Source organism: Apteryx rowi, unplaced genomic scaffold (assembly GCF_003343035.1).
Source record: "Apteryx rowi isolate R43461 unplaced genomic scaffold, aptRow1 scaffold_1296, whole genome shotgun sequence".
Lineage (NCBI taxonomy): Eukaryota > Metazoa > Chordata > Aves > Apterygiformes > Apterygidae > Apteryx > Apteryx rowi.
Window position 1 is genome coordinate 49,921 of NW_020447526.1, and position 21,395 is coordinate 71,315.

The 21,395-nt window shown below is 37.2% G+C and overlaps 1 protein-coding gene across 1 annotated transcript in view; it reads right to left on the reverse strand.

Annotated features, from left to right (window-relative positions):
* LOC112961164 overlaps positions 1 to 21,395 on the reverse strand; it is a 28,692-nt gene that overhangs the window by 2,554 nt on the left and 4,743 nt on the right. The window contains exons 2-5 of the mRNA XM_026056053.1: positions 21,211 to 21,393; positions 7,048 to 7,098; positions 1,333 to 1,362; positions 448 to 495 (exon numbers count right to left, since the gene is read on the reverse strand). Coding sequence (XP_025911838.1) covers positions 448 to 495; positions 1,333 to 1,362; positions 7,048 to 7,098; positions 21,211 to 21,393 — 312 coding nt within the window. The remainder of the gene's footprint in view (positions 1 to 447; positions 496 to 1,332; positions 1,363 to 7,047; positions 7,099 to 21,210; positions 21,394 to 21,395) is intronic.

Sequence of the window (21,395 nt, forward strand, 5' to 3'; positions counted from 1 at the left end):
ATGGCCAAGCTTCAAAAAGAGATAAGAGCCTCTCACTATTAAACGAAGTACCATCCCTCTAGTCAAGCAAACAGGATGGCATGGAATAATCTCAAATCCTATTGCGGGAATTGCTAAGTCCCAGGTAGAGCTAACTCGAGCAAACCTGTACATTTTTGGAAAGGTTTGGAAAAGGGAAAGATTCTTCCTAAACTTGGTATTCGCTACAAACTAAGACAGTCTGCATATCAAACAGGCAAGACATTTTGTTTGGCCAGTAATGAGGCCAGGAGGGGGTGGAGCAGAAAAAGAGTGATCTAATTTGTTTTTTTCCTGGTTAGGGGTGAAGCNGGGGAGCTCATGCATCAGAAATACTCTATGTGAACTGAATTGTTCGCAATGCAAAGAGAAAGTATAACCTGGTTATTACTGGTTATAGTGATGGCAGTTAAAAAGAAGAGTATTTACCTTAGTGGTTTTCCTTGGTTTAGGTTCAGGTTTTGGTGGAGCAGGTTTCTATAAAACATTTTTAGTTGCATGATGTATTAAATATATTACCAGTAGCCAGCCACCAGCCTCCACACAACAGCTCCCACCCACCCCACACCAGCTTCCCTTACTTCCTACTCATTAGTATGCACCTACAAAAAGATCAAAAAACCTCAGTGAGCAAATAAACCTCATCACTTGCACATGCACCCATTTCTATTAGCCCTCTCATCTAGGAGCCCAAGTAATTTGGGGGTCATTTTAAGAGTCAAACATGGAGATTAGAAGGAACTATTAACAAACAAACAAACAAACACACACCACCACCACCAACAAAAAAAGCCTGTCAGATAGATACCTTTGCTAAAAGAAAGTGCTCACAGTCTTTTCATACTGCTACATCGTTGAAAGGCTCTTCCACTTTCTGAAGGGTTATTTGGTTTATACATCTGTACACACACACGCACTTTGAGCAAACATACTAGAAAAAATTTAGCATCTGCTTGTTCTCATGTCCAAATCTAATAAAGAAGAGGAACTAAAACCAAATACTAGTAGCTGCATCAATCAAGCCCTTGATGGATTGCTCTTACTCTTTCACAGAGACATAGCCACATTTCCACAACTTGCGAAGGTATTAAGTCAATACTATGTGTAACCAGAGTGCTGCACTGAAATATGGAAATACATATTTTTAATAAAATAACCTCCAGAAACCAATAGAATAAAAAAAAACTCTAAAGATGTCTGTAAATACACTTCAGCAAGAAAAAAATTGAATTAAGCAAAATGTAACAAACCTGTTTGGTCTGAGAAAGCATGTGCCTAGAAAAGTATACACCAAGAGGTGTTACACATACTTACAGCTGACAATCTTGCTGATCGTCTTGTGGGCTACAGAAAAAGAAAGAAAGAAGACATTTATAGGCTTACGGCAAATCTTACCCAAGCCCAGATAATATCAGTCATTTCATGGTGACAGAGTAAATAATATATACCCTACCAAAATATGTATCTATAAATGTATATATCTTATCTATATATGTATATATCACTGTATATATCAAACAGAACTCAGGGCTTCCTCATTTTGAACCAGCAAAATTTTAAAGGGACAAAGTGATGTGGAAATTAGTAATGAAAACAGTTCATGAATTATAATGCCTAAATCTACTCTCAAATCTATCAGTGCTTGTAGTTGTAAAATACTATTTTAGTACCTCTTTAACAAATATTTCTGAGTCCCTTGCTGCTCTATGAAAGGTTCACAAATACAGCAAGTTTAACTACCTGTACACAGGACAGAACAAACCTTTGTCAAAAGAAAACAAAATACTTAAAATAATGTTTATCTAATCTATCAGATGTTATTTTTAATAGCAGGTAAAAATATTTTCTGATAAAAAGCAAAGTAAAGTTATCCTTTCCTGGAGGATATCAGAGTGCTAAGAGGTCAAAACATGAAGTGAAGGATCCCTCCAGTTCCCCAGTACCCCCCCCCCCCACAACTGCATCTGAGATTCCATCTGTACAAAGACAGCTACAAGATCAGAAAAAAAATGAATTTTTAAAGACAATTATAAAAAGGAAAGAAGAAAGTCCAATATTCCGTTTTTCCTCCACTTCTTCTCTTGATTACGTCAACATGCTTTCCTAATTAAATTTTATTTCACTTTGCTTTTTCATAAATCTATTACTGAAGATGAGCAAGTATAGAAATAGTTGTAAGCTCGTTAATTTGTTCACAGCATTTTTGTACTCATTAAAACATGAGTCCATGATCCAGTTACACAGCAGTTATCAAACAGTTAAAATTTGGTCTATGCCATAAAACTGAAATCACATTTGTAATCAAAATAAAGCTACAACTCAACTGCAACAAATATCCAACACAACACAGCTTAAAAAGTGAAACAAAAATATCTTTTTAATTATGTATTAAGCATTTAAGGTGGGCTGAAAAAACATGGCCCCACATATCTCTTGCAACAGGGAAAAGGTGTTGTTAATATCTGAAGAATGCAGTAAATTGTATTTGTTGGAGCCATGTAAGTATTCTTAGGGGAAGCAGTAGGGAATAGTTCATATTTGGGTCCAGCAAAATACAAGTCGTGTCAAAAAACACCTAAAGATATTTTCAACTACCAAATATTTATGGATCATTAACCAAAAAAAAAAAAAAGAAAGGAAACTTCTCTTTTCTTGGCAATTTAGAATATTACTCTTGTTAAGCAGCCTAGCATCACTTTAAAAAAAAGTTAAATACAGCATTTAACTTGATCTGGTAACCAAAGAACTCCTAGCTCAAGGCATCTTTCACAAGTCTGTCTTCTTAAATGAAGATTTTTATCCCACAAGCTTGGGTGTTAAAATGTTGCAAGTTAGCATCCACTTTTTACAAGATAACATATTGTCTTAGATGCAAATTGTATCCCCCCCCCACCATTGTTCTTACTCCATGATTGATTTCATATAAGATTTGCACTGTGTGAGAAATTTGGCATAACTTCCCCAGTTCTTTAAAAATCCTTGAAGGTTTACTTAATTTTAATTCTCATTCAGGGTTTGTATGCATGTTGTGTTATCCAATTATAAGGATGGAACTATAGTTAAGTCAGCAAAGGTCACATTTCTATGTACTTTTAAAAAAAGCCAAACCTCCTCCCCCCTCTTAACAGCTGTACTAAGCCAGAATCACCTACTGTACCCAATAATCTACTTGACACTGTCCCACTAGCAAATGCTTAGGGAAAGAGTGTATGAGATGGAGCACACACAGAAAGACACTTTGCACTTCCCTACTCTGCCAGCTTCTGACAATCTACAGTTGTGCACTTTCCAGTCTGGATATTATATCCACATCATGTTTTTAATAGTCCCAGATGGACATTTTTTCCATGAATTTGTCTGTTTGCTTGAAAGTGAACCCATTTACACTTTCAGTTTTCACAATATACTATAACAATGAGTTTCATAGTGGGATTTTATGTTGTGTGGAAAAAGAAACAAAAATCAAACCAAAACAAAAAACACTCCAAAAGTGAAGCTCCCCCCACCCCACTGTATTTCTTTTGAACTTGTTACCTCTTACTTGTACTGGATTCCTCTTATTCTCAAATTATGTCAGTAAAAGCAAGTAATCATTCCCTAACTGCCCTTCTCTATTTTGCAGATAAATTTATTATCTCTGCAATATAAAAAACAAAGAATCCTAGAAATTTTTCTTTTTCATTAAAAAGCTGCTCTATATCCTCCGTTCATCCCACTGTCCTTTGTACCTTTTCAATTCCATCATGCCCTTATTAAGGGAGAGCCATTTAATAGTCCCCATCTAGGTGCACAATGCATTTATGTTGTGATACAGTGATGTTTCCCACGCTGTTCTCTATTCAGTCAGTAATTTTTCCCCTATTCTATTCACCTTTCAATTATCAGGACGTTTTCTAAGAAGGATCCACAGTCATTCCACAATCTCTCTCCCGATTAACAGCCAATTTGACCATCACTGTGTCTTCCCCTGCCCGTGAGTATTAATTTGCATTTCTCTGCATTCAGTTTCCACTGATATTTTATCACCTAGTTATTCAGTGATGTCACATCCTTCTCAGTCTCTCTCACTTTTGACTACCCTGATGATTTCTTGTAAACTTCAGCACACTTTGTAGTTTCACCAGTAACTTCTCTCCCAGATCATTTAATGAATACATTCAGCAGCACAAGCTCAAACACAACTCTCCCCAACACTCCACTAACTCTCCTCTATTAGGAAAACTAACTATTTCTTCTCTAGCCCCTTCTCATATCTTCATCTGTTATCAATTTTTAAGATGATCTTCTCTTTAATCCATGGTTTGTTAGGTTAAGAACCTGGTTGGAGAGCCTCATCAAAAAGTGTTTTTATATCCAAGTACATTGTATCAATTGGTTCAACATCATTTATTTACCTGTTGACTTCTACAGAGAATTCAGATATTTGAAGTATGATTTCTCTCCGCAAAATCTGTCAACTCTCCTGTTATACATTTGTCTGTATCTACTCATTCTACACTTTTTTTAAAAACCTTTTTATTAAAAAAAAAAAAACTTTTACGAGTTAGACTTACAGTCTTTATTTTCCCGAATCTCTTATCTAAAACCCTGAGAGCTTATTCATTGCCTTCTGTTACTCCGGTACTGAGGCCAATGCAAGCCTCTTAATAGTTTAGCAAAATAGTTTTAGCCCAAATTCGTTGGGCTGTTGGATGAATACCATCTAGTTCTCAGATTTATTATTATTCTTTTTATCAGTTTGTTTAAAAAAAAAAAATCTAAAACCACTTCTGCTCACACTCAATTCAAGAATGTTCTCCAAACTCTACGCTCATAAGAAAAGGCTCCATTATGACAAACTCCCTAATAAGTCTGCATAGCAGAAGTTTCATCTAGTTGCTGTATTTCAGCTTCACATTTGACATACTGGATGTTTTGCTCCTTTCCTCATTATTTTCTATCTATACAAAAATACCTTTAAAAATAACAATTTTCCTTTATTTTGGTGTTAAATCTTTCTGGGTTTTTTTTTKGGGGGGGGTGGAGGTCCTTTTGAAAAATAGTACACATTTCTTCAGACCTCTAGGATGGTGTATTACATAGCCTCTCTGCTGCCTGATATCATTAAATATTTTAGCTGTTCCTTTTAACAGGCTCTCATTTTTAATAAAAATTCCCTTTCTTGACATCGCATCTTACCATTGGGGAGTTTATTTGGACTTACATTCCCACAATGACTATGAACTGAAATATATTATCATCATAATTATGGATTGGTTCTCTGACAACTGTCTTTTTAACTAGCTTCTGTGTACTACTGAGGACCAAATCAGGAGCTCGTTATTCTTTTCTTGGTCCTTTGACTTGTTGCTCCAGGAAGCAAACATTCCTGGTTTTAACTTTTTAATCTTTTAATGCCTTCCCAATGCATTTCTCAAAATTGCTCTTTGCCATTGCAGATGCAAATTTTTATGACTTCTGTTTGTTTTTTTTCCCCCCCTAAAGATAGAGAATTCTGACTTCACTGTATGTGCCGTTCAGAACCTGCCAGTCTCCTTCAAATGTTTAGTTTAAATTTTTTTCAGAATAAAACTCTTCAGTGTCATCCACATGGGTCTGTTTTGGTTCAGACTGAAGCCATCCTTTCTGCCTAAATTCTACCTATTCCAAAAGTTCCCACAGTTTCTAGTCTAATCCTTCACTATTATCCTCACTTACTGAGCACTACAGGTGTGTCTACTGAGACTATGTTCATTTGTTTTTTCTGTAGTGTCCACAGCCACTATTATCTCATCTTGACTGAAGACTACTCCAAGAGCTCTTGTATTTCAAAGAGAACAGGCCCTCCCCAGAGAGGGGATATTTCTGCAAACTTCTTTCTTCTTATACTAGCATTCAGCTGTCTTAAATATTCAGGGTAAGGAACCTTTACTTTTCTGTCTCTTGAAGAAACAATATTTAAACTTGGACAGAAAAAAAAATCATTTAGAGGAAAAAGATTACATTTTTACTATGATGTAGTCAGCCTTTTCATATTTTGTGAAACTAAGAAACTAATTGGTATGCTGTCTTCTAGGAAATCCCATAGGAAGCTACTGAGATACCAAAATCCATTTTTCTCAGATCTTTTTACTCATCTGTTTTCTTCATGATTTTTTTGTAAACATTACTATTTTTTGAAATATTCTGACATTCCTCTGTACCATTTTCTTCTGCCTGACTGAGCATCAACCAGCTTCTCAGTTCAGAAAATGTAAAACTTCATTAGGCTTTTCTCCCTGTTCAAATATGCCCAAAGCTTTATGAGAAGAGCAATTAATTCTTAATCTGTTTGAATATTCACCCAGTCTTTTCAAGGGCTTGATTGAACTTTGTCAGTTACAAAAGGTGACAATCTAAGAAAATGAATCCTCGATACTTCTCTACCTCTTTTTTAAACTCAGATTAAGGGCTGTGATAAAGTCTAACAGACCTTATTGTACTGGTCAAGGTACCACCAGCTGTCCACCTTGCCTCTTCTGCCAAAAGTTAACTGTGCCCTTAATGCAAATTCGGACAAAGGAAACATACCCATATGTCAGCTGCTCCAGTTTAGAATCTGGTATCTTAATTCAAAACACCCTTCCATCAGCCACATAAGCTAAGAATAGTTTTGAAGTAGAGTGGCTGAGGTGTGCGCATTAGCTCTCTTCTGCCAGCTCTGCTAGAGAAAGAGGCAAGCAAAACACAGTTCCAGGCAGTAACATGCTAAACTGTTGCTGTAAGGTCCACCAGAATGCCTCTATTAAAGCCCTAAACGGCTTCTGGAATTTGTTTTGTGTACCAGTGAGTCCTATAAACCCTCAGTGCACAAAAATCAAATTATGCCAAAAAGGCTACAAATGTGGCTTACTTCTAGTTTTAAACAAACTATCATTATTTCCACTGAAAACACCTGAAAACACTAGAAGTGGATGAGCAGTACATACTCTTTTGATCTGCAAGACTTCAGATCTCCAATCAAATAATTACATGCCAAAATGAATTTTTAAAAAAGGGAAATATACTTGCCTCTTGTTTAGTTACTTTTGCTGCATCCTTGCCTTCAGCACCCTCTGGAGACTAAAAGAAAAAATAAGTCAGTGCTTTTATTATAGATTTAAAAGCATCTGGCCAACAGCAAACCACCGATGACAGTGAAGATTCTTCTTTCTATATGTTGGAGCAACTTAAAGAAGCCTGGCAAATTCATGTTAGTATTTACAAGCAACATCGTACCAAAGCCATTCTAGATTTTCCAAGCAAGAAAACAAAGACTGATTATCACCAGGTATGTTCATAACACACAGCATCCCTCAGTGATCCTTCTAGCCAATTAACTAAAAGCATCTGCAGGCTCCAATGGGAGTCATATCTAATCAGCAGCTGGTAGCATAACACTATGAACTGGAAACTTGAGGTTTGCTCTACTAGGGCTTTAGAAATCCCCGAGAAAGTTAACAGTTTTCTTCCTAAACATGAACTTCACTAGTAATTAGCTATGATGAGATGAGCCAAAAAGCACAGCACTACTGAAATGAATGATTTCCTTATCTCATTTGTTCCTCTGGTGCCTCAGGCTCACTCATTTAGAAGCTTTCAGAATATCTTTCCCTCATTGCATCTGCTCCATCAAAACAGTAAAAAATAAAAATAAAAATAATAATAATAAAAAAAAAATCAGTAAAACACCAAGGCTTTGACAGGACAGTTAGGGAAACATCTTCCTTCACAAGAACAAAGTATTGACCTGACCATTCTAACTCTTGTCTTCCAGAGGTACAAAGAAATGCTAGTTAAACCCAAGCACAGCTAAAATCAAGCTTATGTTCCAAGTCCTTTGTTTAAAAATCAAGATATATTACTTTACATTTTGAAAAAGACAGGATGTCCATCTAGGGGCAAGCAATCATGGAAAAACAGTGAGCAGTAGCTACTAGAGAAGAATTACAAAAAAAAAAAAGCAGGTGTTTTAAAAAGTCATTTAATAGGTAGGAGAGAAGGCAATTTGGTTGTTGTTTTGCTTTTCAATCAGTAAAGGAACAGTAGAGGAGTTATCTTTTCTTTGCTCTTTCCATTTCAATCCTAACACAAACTTTCTACAAGGTTTTGACTGGAATTTCTGAGAGTTACACAATTACGGTTTGGAGCAGAGAAAAAGACTGGCTAGTTTGCAGTGGAGTTGCCCACTGTCTTCTCCTGTCATTGGGCTCTAACATACCTACAGAAAAACAAATACTCTTCAACCCCCCACCAGAAAATAAAACTTGGCTTTATGACTGTGTGCTCTCCTAAGAGAAAAGAAGCATGCCACAAAAGCAGCTGGTTTAAAAAAAGTCTAGGACTGATCATTTAAGTAGCTAAAAAACAGCAGGAAGTTAAGCGGCATTGAGTAGAGTACAGCAACTCAGAATAGCAACACAGGCATCCAAAATGGAGCTTGACTGTTCCCTGAGGTACTTCAGTCTCACCAGCCTCCTGTGGGATTGTTTCAAGTTTGTATTCCTAAAAGCCTTTCCGTTTGTTTACTGAAGAGTTGCCATAGCTTGATAATGTGATGCTGGGAGCATGAGAAGCCATAAGCAAAGCAAAAACATGTAGTTCCACGATCACTGGCAGTAACAAAGCCCTGTTTCCTACAACTTCCCTCTTCAAAACACAACGTTGTACAAGTTCCAAGCACAGCTTTCCCATAGTTTGGGAATTCATAACATCTGTCTTTCCTATAAGAATTTTCCCAAGTCTAATAAACTTGCACTGCACTGTTAAAGGGAACTCCAATAGCATCTTTCCTCTACTGGGCACCTATTTACACGGAAGTTATCTTTCAGAGTTTATAAGTCCTTCCTGAAAACAGCCAAGAGGATCAGGATTTATAGGAGTAGGGAACAGAAAGACAGCATGATTCATTTCCTTAGGCGGCCAGGGTAAACACCTCAGCATAAAATGAATGAAGCTGAATCACATTCCATGATCAGGGTATTTTACACTACTTCACTTTTAGGAACCTTAGAGCTTTGAAACAGGGCTAAATCATCATGAGATGCTACTACCACATGCCAGTAGCTTTGCAGTAACTGCCCAGGAGCAAACTCTCATCCTGCAATACTGTATAGTTAACACACAGTAATTTACCCCACTTTCTTTAGCAATAACGAAAGACAAATCTCTTGTTTCTGGTACACAGGGCAGGCTCTTTTTAGATGTTAATATTATTGCTTGACAACACATTTTAAAAACCTCTCATAGAGCCAACCGCAGAAAAAAATTAACAATATATTAAAATTTCTTAAGTCAAACACTGTATACTATTACAACATATTACATAACATACTTCAATTAAGTTAGCTAATTAGCCCAGAATTCCCTCTCAAGCTGGAAAATCCAACAACAATTCCAAGGGCTAAAGAATTTTTTCCATGGAGAGACTTAAACATTAATAACCTCAGAGGTGAGTAACAGCAGCAAGGGGTTCTTACATGCTCTCACTCCCATCTCAGACCCTATCCCTCCTTTCTGCAGTCACTACAAGTTCAGGCAGTCTGAGGCTGCACTCTTCCTCCCAGGCCCTTGGCTCTCCAGTATGCTGGCAGAGCTGTGTGGGAGGTCATGTCGTGAACAAGATAATTGATCGAGCTGAAAAATAGCTTGCTGCTTAAACACATTTATAAATATTATAAATATAATTAAAAATGTAAATATATTCTCCTGCTACCCCAGCAAAATCATTTTACTCTACAGCTGCACAAACAATTGAGCCAGTACAACCCACAGGATCAAAGTGGCACGGGGCTGCTGCAAGCAGCCTGGGACTCCTTAAACTGATAGGGACACCAAAAAACATGCATGTCAGAAATATGGCTACAATATATCTGTTGAAAGAGGAATGGAAGCTTCCTCTCCCCTCCAACTAGTCCTGCTTAGACACTCCAGGGAATCCTGGCTGGTTTGAATCTTTGTGCTAGTTTTTGCAGTGCTTTCTCTTTTCCCCAGGGATCAGACAGATTTATACATGCATGTCACAGGCAGTGGTTGTCTGCACTAGCATCTGGAAGTCACAGAACTTTCACGTGGAAGCCACCAAAACCTTGAAGACCTTGTTCCCAACTCTTCCATAGGAACCCTTCCTCTGTCTTCTGTCCTGGTGAAAAACTATTGAAGGAACTCTGGTTTCAAAGCAACTGAGCTTACTAAGTAACATATCCCCTTGGCAGGTTTTTCCACATGATGTAATGCTATGGCTCACTGTATTTCACATGACACCCTGGTCACGTTAAAGTGCACTCTGATACTGTGCCTTACAGTATAAACTAGCCAGGGACAGGACTGTCCACACTGCAAGTTTCATGCAGCAGAATCAAAGCCCCCTGAATCACTGAGAAGGACAGTACTCCACCCCCAATGATTCTTCAACTTTATTCCCTCATATACCTGTATTCCCTCACATACCTGTATTATAGCCATAAAGTAGCCTCTTTAGGCCTGCTGCRTCTGACACTGTATGGATGCCAGCAAGAAGTGACACAGATAATAAAAAACAGAGAAGAACATAGGTAACAGTGATTTTTTTTTTCCAATCAAATAGGCACATAGCGGTCATAGCAAAGGAGCTGACTGGCTAACTATAAATATGCTTTCAATATTCAAACTAACGGCAGGTTTTAAGTGCAGACAACCATGCATTGTGTCATATCTCAAACAGTACTACATATTGCCAATAAGAATGTAAAGTAAGCAGCAGCTAAGCTTTGTAAGATCTGTCAGCTCTGCATAACTTTTATACCACAAGATTAACCTGGAAGGATGTGTGCAAGATTCCCTGTGAGTATCCACAATTAGAAATTTTTAAGGGACACAACAATTTATTTTTTTAAAGGGACACAACTTAAAAAAATGGCTTTGAGAGGATTTGAAAACCAAGGGAATATTAAAAATTGATCTTGTTTATATAAACAGGTTTTTGTATTTCACCAGTTATGAAGTATAAATACCACAGGACACACCATGACAATAATGTGGTACCTGCAGTACCAATACCACAGAAGAATTGCTAAGTTGAAATAAAAAAAACAGATAACTGTTTTAAAGAAACATTTAATAGAACATACATGCAAGTTTCCTTTATTTGTCTTAAGCCTGGACTACCTGGTACAGATGCACCACAAAAGAAAAAAAAAAGCTTCATTTTTTCTAATTAAAACCCTGCAATATAAGCAGGATGCCATATGAGTACAATACAATTCTAGTATCTACAGTTACTGATATCCATTCGAGAAATCCAAGGGTGAGTATTTGAACTCACAGTGACCAGCTTCTGGATAAATATTTTGTTTGTACTTAAATGAACAGAAGCGGTGCATTAAAAGCACGAAGAATAAGAACACAAATAGGTGAGAAGTAACAGTCAGTACAGAAGGTTGCAGGTAAAATGAAATAGATCATTCATTCTTTGAAGGATCTTATTACTAGCCGATACTCAACACCTCAGCTCTGAGAGGCCAGAAATTAGTCTTCTCATACCCACATGAAAAGCACAAAAAAAGCAGATTCCAATTCCATTAAAACTACCACATTAAGAAGAGGCAGAAAGCCTTAACCTGCCTCGCACATGAGTATTCTCTGTAATGTTTCATCCCTTCTTTGCAAAGTGTTTTGTTCAGCCACATTTCAATATACTGCCTGCAATGGGATTTGCCTGTAGATACTTTCCTGACTCGGTATTCTAGCTGCAATTTCCATGATGTAATGATGTAATGGAGGTCAATCCTCCAACARCTTTTCTCTCCAAAATACTATAAAAGTTTGCAACAAAACCACAGTGGCCAGAAAAGAAAGACATATAAAGTCCTAAGTCTTTTTCAGAATTTACTGTACTGTTCCGCTACAATTTTCCCTACCATCACTTCCCTTTGAGTATTATCTACTGCATTTCAGATAGCTTTTACATGCTAAAATTTAAACCAAGTTTTCTGTGAGTAGAGCTTAGTTAAAAGCCAATAGAGTTGCATTATAGTGAATTTAATTCAATGCATTGTTTCCCTCTACATGCTAGATCTTCTAATTGTGTCTGTCTTCACAACAGCTCTGAATTTTGTGCCAGGTCACAAATGTAATTAAAATGTTGTTTACTTCTTGTTTTAGATTAATGAAGACACTATATGTTAGCTAATTTAACATCAACCAACTCCTGTGACACTCTTCTAGCCACCAGATCCTCCAGTATCTTATCATTAACCTTTGTTTATAGCTAATTCTCTGATCTGTTTTCAGTTGATACAACAGTGCTCACYGCCAAGCCAATCTGAATGAACTTCGCAAGTGATTTAATTCTCTCTATTAAATGCTTTATGAAGCCAAGTATTCTTCCTACTATGTTCCTTTACTTCTTCTTTTCTACAAAGAGCCTGATCCTGAAAAAAAAAAGATGCATGCCACTAATGTCAGAAACAAGTAATTCCACCAGAACCATTTATGAAGTAAGTGTTGGCGGGCTTTTTAATACCCAAACTGTTTCCCGTCATTATTCTTCCCTGCATCTGAGTTCTTCAGTATAGTCTTCCAGCAATTTTTGAGAGTTCTGCTATGTATGACTTAAGGGACATATGCTTTTATATAGAGAGATATATTATATACATCCTTATATAATTTATACTTTTATATATACACACACACATCTATAAAATTGATGTTATACATATTTATTTTTATATAATTTATTCTCTGTGTGTACATACACACACAGACATACATATATACATACACACACACACACACATATATATATATAAATATAAAAATTTTTTTGAGGTAGTAAAGAGGGAGGTTGGAAGTCACACATTCCAAAGGCTTTAAGAAGCATTTAGAAACTCTGAAATCTGCATTACATACTAACTCCCTCCTGCTCCAGACAGATGCCTTTTCCTGAACACCCAATTATATTTGATTACCTGTACTAAATCAAACATATACTCTCCACTACAAAAAAACCCTTTAAGTCTATATAATATTTCAATCTTTTCTGTTAAGAAGTATTGCAAAGAAATATTATACAAGATGTCTTTTTTTTTTAAGAATGTAAATCCATCCCTTCATCTCATATCTATTAAGAGCAAAATATTTAATTTTCTAATACTTTAGGGGGAGAACGTCAAGATCATGAAGTTCTGAAAAGACAAACTGTACTTAAAAATTTAAATATAAAGACCATCATTAATATCCCCTGGTATTAATATGCAACCGGGAGGCAGGGGGAAGAAATCAGGAAAAAACACGGTTCCTGATGAAGTCTCCATTCTTGCTTAGACTTTCAAGCCAAACAGGGTGAGTGGTTAACATGCATTGGATTTTCAAAGAATATATAAGAAAATAAGAATATAAACAGCCTGGCTATAACAAAAATTAGTAGGTTCAGAAAACAAAACAACTAAGTGTATTTTATTAAATTCAGTAATTCTTAACAGGTAATTTCTGTGACCTTTGTGTTCTTCCAGGCAAGAAAGAAGAGACAGAAATGAAGTTAGGTCTGATGTATTTCTAGATATCTAAAATCAGTCAGAATAAATGTTTCTCCAAAAGAGGAAACTAAATTCCTTCATTGTAGACTAAGGTTTTGCTGTTCCCGCTGAAAAGAGCTCAGAGGTTGACCAATATAATTTAAACCATATTTACATTTGATGGGACATTTTAAAAGTCTCAAAGTTGCCTTCGCTTTATTTTCACCCCATTTACCTGGGAGAGCTGTCCAATTTTGATTGTGCCAACTAACTTAAGAAAACGGAGGAAAGACCTTCCAAGTTTCTCATCCCAGTAGTCATTTTCTTGGAATATGACATTATCTTCTACCTATAACTGAATGAAGGAGCAAGAATAGTTTCTAGAGACTGATGATTAAATTTGCACTGTCTTTTAAAATCAATATTGTAATTCAAAATTAGACAGACAATTCCCCATTTAGACATTGTAGTAATTAGCTGGATTTTGAAAAATACAGATCAGTCATGGGAGTAGTGAGCGCACAGTGCATCTGAAATATTTCAGCTTCCCCTGAACTCCAAACTTGAGAACTCAGCTACGCAACGAGTAAATTCTTCTCTCAATATTTGCTTTATCATTTTACTGTCACCATAAAATACGAAAGCGGATTCAAAGAATAAGATGAAATCCAAGCACAAATAATATTATTTTTGTGGCCTAATGCTTTCAAAGGTGGGTGCCAGTTCTGCAAGTGAGACTAAGCGAATACTCATGCAAGTGTATATGCAGAGCCAAAGTTTTAAAAACTTTAAAGATTAGGTCCTACATCAGTATCTAAATAGAACTGATCAGATGTGCAAAGCAATCAGCACAAAGTACTTCTGAAAAGAGCAGAAAAAATGTATTTTATCTGCTTAAAAATAGAGATTAATTTCAGACAACTATTTTCAATAACAACTGATTTCTGAAAATAGCCACCTCTGACAAAGAAAACTATCCTGAATGACTGAGAAGAGGTATGTAATTCCTTCCCTTCCACAACACATAACTGTGATAAAAAACACAGTAATCTGCTACGATAGAAAAGAACCTTTTTTATTTTTGTTTCAACTAATTGGCGCTATGGAACATCAAACCTCTGAGATAATGACAGCAGCTCCCTAAGTAAGAGGCAGGAACTAAAGGCACACTTGGTACAATGCCCCGTGTACACTGACCTCTTATGTCCCAGTAATAATTCCGCCAGGGATTAACAGAAGCATTGCACTATGGGGATAGGCAAAATGGAGAACCTCATGGACAACCTAAAATGCAGTTTCAAATGAAGATAAAACAAAAATGATTCCAAGAAGATGCAGAAGGGATACAGAAGAAAGGATGAAGAGATAAAGGATGCTTTCCTACTACAGAGCACTGATGCCTCTCCTCAACTCCGCTTGAGAGGAACCAGAAAACACAGCAGTAATAATGCTGTCAGCCAGACATATCACAAAATTCTTTGGAAAGATTACATTTTGTATCTGCAGCTTTCACTGTTACCAAGAACACCACTCTTTACAACAGGAAGACAGGATCTGTATCTCCAAATCACAGGAGTAACTGATTGAAAATTGGTCACTTCCAAAGACACCAAAAGAAAAAAACTCAACCAAACAAGTCCAGTGCAGGTTTTTTTTTTCCATAACTGTGCAAGGACAGAGTTTGAGCACTTGGTCATTGTGATGAGCATCACCTAATGAACTAAAGAATACTCCTCTGTGCACTCAGAGACTTTCAGGGACTATCAAAGAAAGGCTGGTTAAGGTTGCCGTTTGATAAATGCCTGGCTGGCACAAGTTGACATGGCTGCTGCTTAGAAGCCATTCTGCTTTCTCCAGATAATCATTTCTGCCCTTAAGCCAGCTTGACTCTTTGTGCCAATGTATGGGAAACCAAATTGGTTTGACTGAAAACTACCATGAACTTGTATGATACCCCCATAAGTTGCATCAAGAGTAAGGACAGAAAAGTTGCTGGAATTGCTTCTTTTAGCCTGTGTATGCCAGCTTGAAATATTTAATGAACTATAGTCTTAGTAGTAAAGTCCCACACTGTGAATTTCACTGACAATAAAATTGGTACAAAAGGATCCTACTTCTGCATATACCCAGTTGCTTATTTCCAGCCCTACTTCCTTCTAACAGGTTATTATCACCTATTAGCTGTGCCGCTATGTGGCATCTCTAAATAGGATCAGGAAAATGATCTAGGATAAAAAAAATTCCAAAATAATGTTTAAACCTGTTGAGTCAGTAAGATTTAAGAGGATAATGGCTTGAAACTTAGGTCCAGCATCTGAAAACATCTTTTTAGCTACAGGACCATATGATTTTTTAAGCCACAGGATAAACCACTATGCTAGCTATCTGCAGTTAAAGAGAGAAAGCTGATGGCAGCCATTATGATCCTACAAAGTATTAACTTCCAAGAGGTGCTGTAATCTGGTTTACTTGCATCCTACACAAAAGATGCTATTACAATCATTTCAAGCAAATTTTAACTTCATACAACTTATCTAAACAAGCATACACCTTAGAACATAGCAGGCCTATACACAACTACAGCTTTGGTATAAAAAAAGCAGAGAAAGAAAAGTTTTTCTAGTAAAATTGAAGAAAAGTAGTCTTAAACCACACAGCTTATACCAGTTACATTCCATTTACACATGCTGAACTTTTTTGATAATGAAACTTAACAATAATGATATTCTAGAATACAAAACAATATTATCCCCACTGGCTTGTTGAACTGCTATCAAACTTATTTTTGATCTCCACTAAGAGGARGTATTCTCCTAAAATCCCTGTATGTAAAAAGATTACCTGCACCTTGTTGTTTTTGAACTAGGAGATAATGACTTGTAAAGCAGATTGTATTGGTGGCTACAGTTCATCAGATATCACACTTTAATGCACAAAGCATCATTATGAATGACTTCTGATTGATAATTTGGTGAAAAACTAACAATGGAAGTATACTTTAGGTTGCCCATTCATTAATTTCAACTGTATTTCAATGTGGTCTAAGAAGAAAATTTATGCACATTGTAACCAATTGTTAATAAACGGGTCAGATTTTTACAAAATTATGTAAAATGATCAGAAACATTTTAGATCTATAAAAACTTGGTCGATGAGCTTATAACCTTAATAACTCTAAAAAAACAGTCATAGCTAAAATGATATAATTAGCTCTTCACAAGCTATTTTAAAGCGTATCTTTAATATAAAATGTGGACAAATACATGCTGCATGTATTTAATAGCCCTGCAACACCACATTGCAATGAGGCATAGCAGCATTACTCATGCATCTTTTTTCTTCAGTGCTACTCAACACTGTTACACTGTAACATATCCAAGTGTACCATATTCAGAAAGTTCTGGGTTTTCTTTTTCCACCTAATTTTTAACTGCTAGGGATAGACCCTTTAGGTTAGTCTGGTCATGTTTATCACATGCCAACATACTCTTGGAGTAGGTTTAGTAGGCAATTTTCAGTTGCTTTAAATTTGTCAAAGTTTAAAATTCTCAATGATTACAGATTTAGTACATGTAAAACAACTTGTAAAATGAAAAGTGACAAAACAACATCTTTTTTCCTTGTACTAGAAGACCCTTGCAACCTTTTCTTTTAAGATGGAACCCTATTCTGTTTGTCTTGATTGAATGAGCATGCACCTCTGACTGTGCAGCAAACATTTTGCTTTTCTTTGTGAAGGATGCCCAAAGTGGAAGCCCACCTGAAGACTGCTACTGGCACATTAGGTAGGAGTTTGTCAAAGTCAGGGGTACCTCAGTAACACAAATCCAAAGAAGGTCTTTTTCTGCTGTTGCCTAGCCTTTTTCCAGTAGTTACTGAACAGCCTGCCATTGATCTAGATGAAAAAATGGGAAGAGAAACTACCTTTTTAGAGCTCTGACTTCTGCCCTTGCCCTCATGTTACACAGCGAGAAAGGAGGAAGCAACCAGCTTGAAACGCAGGGGGAGTTTTAAGGGAAAGTTTGGAGAGAAAACAGGGAGAAAATAGGATGAGTGAGGGGAGAAGGGCATAAGGATTTGCTACTGCCCCTCATTTCTCTCTTCTCCTTAAGATATAATCACCTGCAGAGCATGAAACAGAACGCAATTCTCCCATCTCTATGTCCCACTGCTAACAGAGGATGCCCTATTAGCCACACTGGAATAAACTGAGAAGTGCCTCTGCTACAGACCCAAGAGCTTCCAACTCCGCTGATGACCCTGAATGGCAGGGTGTGAGGGTAAGAGCAGAAAAGGAAAAAACAAAAAACCCCACAGGTAGTTCTATATAATGAAGCTTTCCCTGTCAAGTAGCTTCAAAATGAAGATAAATTTAGAGAAAAAAAACACTACGTTAGATTGATACCACTTTGTTAAATTGACACAGACCGATTAAAATATGGGAAGTGTTAGCAGCTTGGGCTGCACAGCAATGACTGTATCTCATATTGCTGTGTTATGACCACTACCTCACATACTACTTTTCCCACAAGATCTACACCTCATTCTAGGGATGAAACAGTGACAGCCACAGCAGACAGAGCTGTGATCTGCAGGACTTATAGCTTCATTAGTTAACTGGTGTTTGATCACATACAAGTTGCTTTTAAACAGCCAATTACTAACTGCAAGTTCTTCAGTTTCTGTGTGTGCACTATAAGAAAAGATAACAAATTTGCAGAAGTAACAACAACCACACCACCCTGAGCATCGGAGGTGCTTTGGGGGCAGGGGGAGTGGGAATGAATCAGGTGAGACATCTTAAATTGAGAATCCAGGTTGAATGGACCTTTCCAACAACTTGGCCATTTATCTCTGCGCCCCAGTTCACTATCAGTGGAACAGGCAGAACATTCCTCTGAATATTCATGAYACTTTGGAAATGCTGACTCAAATATGAAGCATTTCACAAACAGAATTGAGTTCAGGTCCAGAGAAAAACCATAGGTGGACAACTCTAGGTTAGTGCAAGTTTTGGATGATGAAAAGTTAGAGATGTGTCAGGCTACGTATTTAACCACAAGGATTAGAAAATACATTGATTAGATACTCAGTTGGCAAGACAAGTAATATGGAGAGTCCCATGAAAAACTATTATGTGATCATGTAATTAAATGCATTATGACAGAACAGGGCTAAACTACAGCACCTCCCAACTTCTATTAAAGGATTTATTCAAAGCCAAATATTCAGAAGTTTTGTTTTTATATAGTAAATATACTCTGCTATTCTCTCCCACTTTAAAGAAAGTGAGTTTGTATAATGGAACAGGAACCTGCCACAGATGTTACCTCTACTACATTTTCATAGCATCAACTCTACTGCAGAAGCTAACATTCCTGACTACAAAAAGCAGGCAAATAGTCTGAAGTGGCTAACTAATCAAGAAATTTTTCTGCTCTGAAACACAACAGCAATATTCAAAGATGTTATTAAAAAAAAAAAAAAAAGTGGCAACCAGTCTTCACATCTGATACAACTGCAAGTGTTTTCAAAACAACAGGTGAGGTGCAGGCCATGTTGCTCATAGTCAGATTAAAGAATGAGTTGGATCATTCCAGAGTGTAACCCCAGCTATCTCACAGGCTCCCTGTTCAACACTGGACAAGTCACTGCTTGACCTTTTAATATCTCCCAGTGATGGTGCACACACTGTTGAGAGCTGCAAGTACTGTTCATCTTGATGACGATTACATTAAAGCTTACACATGTATGTACATGCCAATGCATATATATGACCATACCATGATTCTCCTTGTCATTAGGGAAAGGATGATTCTTTATTCTTTTATAGTGACACAGAGACCTTTTTACTGGGGCTGTTTCAAGGTCAAGGAGTCTTCCAACATGACCCAAGAGCTAATTCCAGCTAGACAGGCAACAAAACAAAACTAAATGCCCCAACCCATTTCAAGGCATTCGCTACCAATACCACAACAGATACTCTAGTCTATCCCACACTGGCACGCCACTCTTCTTGTGAAAGGCCATGTTCACACCACAACATGTTATTACAACAGACAAAGCATGTAGAAGCCTGACAGAAAGAGTCCAGAGTTCAACCTCTTTTTATTTTAGTGCAGTATTTGACACCATCTCAACACACAGTAAATTCTCGCTTCCCCCCCCCATTAACCTTGACCAACAACTAATTAAACACCAGTACCGTAGACCACATCATTTGTAATGAAGAGGCTCAGCTACTGACCTAAGTTTATGTAGGGAAGGAAAGAATCAAGACAGAAAGAAAAGCAAACACAAAGGATCAGCCAGTTTAGATAACTAAGACATACACAGAAACAGGTAAAGGTGGATTCTTATATATAGTCTACATGCCATTTCTGCAAAATTATTATTTATTTACCTACCCCCATAATTGTGAAAATCTCTTGCTTTGGTTTTTGAGGTTTATTTCCTAATAAAACCTTTGGTGTTAATGGCCTTTTTAGAAGTTAGAAACTTTGTGTTAACAGAGGAATCTGCTACTAACTGCATGAAATGGTTTTGTCTCCATGCGGAAACTGAGTGGTGTTAATAATTATTCAGCTATTGCTATATCACTAACTTCTCACTCTGCGGATGCTACTCTGGAATAAAACTATTATAGAATAGCTATGGCTATTCCATTTTTCTCATAAAGTGAACCCATCAGTTATATACTTTTCCTAGAACCAGCACTTTCCAAAACCCATAGATTCTATACAATCTTATTTTTAACTATGTTAACTATGCTAAATGGATTAAAATTTACTCAATAAGTCTTCATATTCATTGCTTTGATCACATACATATTTTTTTTCTGATGGCCTTCTAAAGAGAAGACATTTTTATGTACTTATTACTCAAAAATAAAGTGAAGCGTTTATTAAGAGAAACAACAGACAACCAAAACCTACAAGAGTTACTATAGCTCTACCCTGTTTTAGGAAGGACAGTCTGAAACATTATCAGTAATGTAAGAACATTAAAGGGTAAAGAAAACAGGGTGGGAAGTTTGCAAGGTTTCCAAAGTAACCTTTAAAGTAAACTACAAAGTGTCTTGTAGGCAGGAAGCTAATTTTCAACTTTTTCCTCATGACAAGCAACGGCACTGAAAGAGCAGAAGCATGTGAGGCCAACATGAGGTGCAATGACAGAACATCAAGGGAAAAACTGCTCAGCCTTCCCTAACTTCGAGCCAAGTCACCCCTACAAATGCAATCAGCCCTATGGGTGTATCCATTCTCACAAACAGAATCAGGTTAGTTTGGATTTTAACTTTGAATTAGGTAATTCAGTAGCATGCTTCACATTTTGATACCACCCCTAAGGAATCAGGAAAGGATGAGAACTGAATGCCCAGCTGCCTGAAAGTCATTATCTACTGGTAACTTCAGTAAAACAGATTTCAGCCCCAGACCAGGCATGATGTATTAGGAGGTCATAGGTGACATTTGGGAAGTCTCCAACAAAATAAATTGCTTTGCCTTGGTTGACCTAGTTAATATTAAAAGACTGCAGCTATTTTTTTAATAGTATATATTAGTGTCAAGCCTCTCATTACACTCAATTAGTAACTGCAGAAGGGAGGAAGTTCCTAACAAGGATTTCCAATAGGGCCTCAACCCTCGGGGAACTGGGTGGCCACCGTCCTTAGCCGCCTCCAAAACCCGCAGCCCTGCACCTTGCAGGGGGCAGGTACCCCCGTCCACGCTCGGCTTTGCCTTCTGCAAACCCTGCGAGCGCTCCCCGAGGCCCGACGCCGCGCAGCGAAGTGTCCGGGCTCAAGCAGGAAAGGAGGAAATAAAAAATCCCGAGCGCGGGCACCGGGAGGGCTGCCCGACCCAAGTTTCTCTCCCTTCGGGCACG